At 51.8% G+C, this 4,686-nt stretch overlaps 1 protein-coding gene across 1 annotated transcript in view; it reads right to left on the bottom strand.

Annotated features, from left to right (window-relative positions):
• The window catches only part of ATN1 (atrophin 1), a 7,870-nt gene extending 5,457 nt beyond the window's left edge, over window positions 1–2,413 (bottom strand). The window contains 5 exon segments of the mRNA XM_035894614.1: window positions 1–2; window positions 5–182; window positions 1,542–1,655; window positions 2,042–2,179; window positions 2,372–2,413. The exon segment at window positions 1–2 is cut by the window's left edge and continues 395 nt beyond it. Coding sequence (XP_035750507.1) covers window positions 1–2; window positions 5–182; window positions 1,542–1,655; window positions 2,042–2,179; window positions 2,372–2,398 — 459 coding nt within the window. The 5' untranslated portion in view covers window positions 2,399–2,413.
• Between the last annotated feature and the right edge of the window lie 2,273 nt (window positions 2,414–4,686).

Here is a 4,686-nt window from a genome sequence, read left to right as displayed (position 1 = left end):
AGCCCCTGGGAGAGCACAGAGGAGGAGTCGGAGTCATTCTCCACGCTGCCAGGGCTGTAGACGCTGGGTGAGGTGCTCCTGTTATCCTGGTCGATGTCCCGGGGGTCACTGCTCATCTCATCGTTGAAGCTGTGGCCATCAAGGCTGTCAACATCAGATGGCGATGGAGGGCAGGGCAACTCCTGATGTAGGAAGAAGGAGAGAGACGTTATGTGGCCTCCCAGACCACGCACAATACTTTTCAAGTTCCTGGAGAACTTGCTTTCTGACCTTTCTCTGCCAGCACTAGAAAACCCCACAGAGGGAAGGAGACATCATCTGGCAAGGTATAAATAACACCAGTCCTCCTGCCTTCCCTTGGAGCAACTTCAGTGCTCTCAGGCTCTTCATGGGCATCCCACGCTCGGGGAGGAGGTAGCGATGGGCACCTTGGGTACAGAGGCAGTGAGGGAGGGCAGGGAACTGTTACAGATGAGATGGAGAGTGAATAGATACGAAAGGTCCTAGCACCACCACCAGCAGCAGCAATGGGCAACATTGGCCAGGGTACGATCTGGTGCTACCACCAGGTGGCACGGAGCAGGAGGAACCACAGTGCGCCCAGCATAGACCCAGACCCAGAATCGCATTTCTTGTCCCTGCAGGGCTCTCCCCAGGTGAGGACACCCATTCCCCTCCGCCCTGAGCGTTTCCTCCTCTGGCTGGCCCGAGTCCTCACCTCCCAATGTTCCCCCTGCACTTCCCAGTCCCTGCTCCTCCCCACCACCTCTCCCTTCAGACAATGAAGCATTCAACAGCGATTCAACAGTTAGTATGGCAATTAACAAGTGCCAATCTTGAGCCTTGGGCCTTACAGGAGAGGCTAAACTGAAAAAAGATCACTGTTGAGCTGAACCATGTCCACACAGAGAAATTACATAGGTGTGCCCACAGTGGTTTAATTACAACGACCTTGTAACACGAGCAAATATCCCTGTGTTTGCATGCCTTCAAGGCCAGTTCGCCGAACAGGGTAACAGGGAATGGAGAAGCACAAGAGCCGAGTCTTTCTCCAACCATCTGACCACCGATCCAGCCCGGTGCTGTCCTGCCACAACTATACAGAGCATGTGCATGAGCAGGCTTTGCACAACCATCACCCGGTCCCCACCGTGCCTTCAGCACCTCCGTTTCACACCGCTCTGTGGGAGCAAAAGAGCCTGAGTCTAACCTGACCAGCAGCTGGGCACAGAGCTGGGCTCTTGCCACTGAGCCGGGAATGGCATGGCACGTGCCCTGCTCCGAGCATGCAGCAGTCCCCTGCAGACCAGGCAAAAGAGACGGAGAGCCTCTGTCTGCTCAGTTGTCACTCCTGGTGGCGTTTTTGTAGCCAGACAGATGCCACTGAGGTTGGAAGAGCTGCAATGCGAAACCCAAGGTGCCAGGGCTCCCGAGCAGCTGGAACCTCAAGCCGGGCAGGTGTGAGCAGCACAGGTAGGGAACAGGGGACTCCTTTGCCCTGGACCCAGGACATGCCATCAGTCACAGCAGGGACAACTCACCTCGGTTTTGGTTTTTTTGGGAGCATTGGTGTCCTCCCCTTCACTCTCTGAGATCTCTTCTGTTCGGCCCTGCTTGCTGCCCTTGGGGGTGCAGGATTCCTCCACCCGGCCTTTCTGCAAGGGAGAGGAGGAGAATGGGGAGGTGGGAGGGTCATGGGGAAAATTCCCACCCTGCCAGACCTTCACAGACTGCAGGGGGTGAGACATGGCCACCACGGCGCATGTGCAGAAGAGCTTAGCAGTGCAACACTGAGTCAGAATATGGCAAAATCTGGCACTAAACAGGGCTGGTGAGACTGGAGAGAGGTGCTTGGGAGATGATGGAAAGTGCAAGATGTTGAGGATGAGAGAAAAGAGGGATCCCACCCATTCCAGAGAGCTAACCCAGCATGGGTTCCTCGGTGGATCCCTTCTGGTCTGCATCCCTGGATCCTCAAACAGATCCTACCCCATCTGGGCAGTCCTCAGGCACCCCACACTCACGTAGTAGCTCATACTACCTTTGTCGCTTGTCGGGATTTCTCGGCCTTGCCATCGCTGCTGGAGGTGCTGACGCCCCCAGGGGAAGCTCGACCCCGTGACCTGAGCTCCTCTCGGGGCCCTGGAGTCTCTTTCTTCCGTCCACTCCGCATTGACATCTAAGAGAGGGATCATTGGTGCTGCTTTGCATCTCCCTCCACTCCCGTCCTGTCCCCAGCCTCCCAAAGCCCCCGAACCCCTGGCACTCCACTATGCCAAACACATGTCCATGAGCTTTGCTGTGAGCCTCCGTCCCAACCCACAGCTCCAGCTTGGCTCTGGAGTCCCACCCCCTCCTCCATCTCACGTACTGAGTCCTTGTTCTGTCGTGTCTTCATTCTTTTGGGTGTGGGACCCCCATTCTCCTTGGCCCGGTTTGATGAAAACATAAATTTTTTATCACTCTGCACCCCCCTTCGGCTGTTCCCGGGGAGGCGCAGGCAGGCAAGAGCAGTTCTTCTGGAAGGGGGGCTTTCACCAGCAACACAGCAAGATTGCAGTGAATCCTGAAAGGCAGACAAGAAGATGAGAGGGAGAAAGAGTGGGCAGACTGCAGGACATCCTCTTGTCATTTGCTACAGAAGTATGACAAAATGATTGCTGTGTCCTTAATCATTATTTACAGATGCACTGAGCTTTACCAAAAATGCAATAAACTTCCCCATCAAAAGGGGAAAAGATGTGGCCACTGCCACATCTGATTTCCAATTTCTAGGAGTGATACCCACACGATCTGAAGCAGGCAGTCCTCCATTTTTTTGGAGGAAGCAGGGAGGAATGGTTATTTGCATGTTGATTGTCCTCTGAAATAATTTTAGTATTTCCTTGTTTATTTGATCTTCAGAGAGAGAGGGGGGAAAAATAATGGGAAAGTGCTTTAAAATGTTCCTACTGACAGTTTTTCTGACTTCATAAGTTCCTCTTTGCACTCACTGTCAGTGCAGTAAGTTACACTATCCTTAACTGGCCATGTGCTGTCGTTAGCTAGCTCTGCATAATGAGCCCCCAGTGGCCTTCACTGAAGGGGCATTACACAGCCCTGCCCTCTCCAGAGCATGTGCACATGCATGCAGGCACCAGCACATTATGCAGAAAATGTGACAAGTCTTGTGTAGACTGTTCGGTGTCCAAGGTACACAAATAGGTGCAAGAAAAGGCATTTTGCTTTGATTTTGCGTGACGCAAACAGAATCGACTCTGTTTGGCTTGGAGTGTCCGCCTGGGTCTCCGTCTTCTCCATGCACTGGAGTGCTCCTCAGCGTACCACATAAGAGTCACGCCCAGAGATGCGGAGTACGTCCTTAAACTTTGCAGCAGCGGGATGATTTCTGAGCTCCCCCTGAATAAATTTACAGCTTTGTGCTAAAAAGCACTGTAGACATTTAACACCCTGTTATGCCACGCAGTTCCTAGTTTAAGGTATGAAAGCACCGTGACTGTCTTAGCTTGGGAGCTGGACTGAAGTGATTGAGGGATGCTGCTCCCGAAGCTAGTTTGCTTGGCTCCATCCAGCTCTAAATCTTCTGTGCTGCACTATACTGGGCAGGCGTAACCAAAAAAAGCCTGTAATTCAAGCTCCTATACTGGGCCTCTGGAATGGACAATCTGCAAGACAAGGAAATGTGTCCTGTGGATGAGGCATCAGGAGAAAAGATCCACACCTCCTGGGTTATGTTCTCTGATTTGGTTTTGTAAGTGTAAGAAGCCTTGAGATTTGGGACTCCCAAAGGCCATGCCAGACCTGGAAAGATCAGCTTCCAGCTGCCCAGTGCAGGAGCAGCCTGGATGTACTTTAATTTTTCTGAGAAGGGAGCTGAAACCAGGGATCAGAGCAAAGGCGCCAGATAGGAGAAATCCTGGACCTCTCGTGCAGCCCTGCTGCTGGACTGCAAGGCCCCGGGGTCACTGCTTCCCACCGCCTCCATCTCCCCGCCCGTGGAAAGGCAGTAATGACACTGGCCTGTCTCTTGTGGGGCTCCACATCTTCCCTGACCAACGCTTAGAGAAAGCCATCTGGAAGGTACTTGGGAAGAGCAGGGGATTGTTTGTTTTAATTTCATTAATATTTTATTTGACCCTCATCATGAAAGCCACGGGGGACTCATCCAGCATTAATTCCCCCCCACAACAATTCATTAACTGAGACCTCTTCTTTAATAGAAAAATAGCTCACGGTGGTTTATAACTGACCTAATGGAGGCAGAGCACTCTCCTAATCCCTGCCAGCTGATGCGGTTTACAGCCTTACACTTCTGTCATACATTGGCCTTTGGTTGCTAATTCAGCCAGTTACACTGATGCTATTCTAGATAAGCCTCTAGAATTAACATTTCTGACATGAAACAAACATTGCAAGTAAGGCGATTCTAATTTAACTCAGCTTCCACGCATGCCACGCTGGCAACCTTCAAGTATTAGCTCAGCTCTGAGCACACAGAAGCAGCAACACACAGCACATGACCAATCTCTCACTGCTCCTTACATTCAACGGGGATGCCACCCACACCTCCCACACCAAAGAACCGAACATCATAATGCAGTGCATAGGTCTTGCTTCAGCTTTCCAGTAACCCTGTAATGACAATTATGGTCTTCTTTTCAGAGAAGTAAGTCGGAGAAATAATAT

The sequence above is a fragment of the Egretta garzetta genome, unplaced genomic scaffold (genome assembly GCF_000687185.1).
Source record: "Egretta garzetta isolate BGI_Z169 unplaced genomic scaffold, ASM68718v1 scaffold85, whole genome shotgun sequence".
In the NCBI taxonomy this organism is placed as follows: domain Eukaryota; kingdom Metazoa; phylum Chordata; class Aves; order Pelecaniformes; family Ardeidae; genus Egretta; species Egretta garzetta.
Note: the sequence above shows the minus strand (reverse complement) of the source record. Positions and strands in the feature narration are given on the sequence as shown.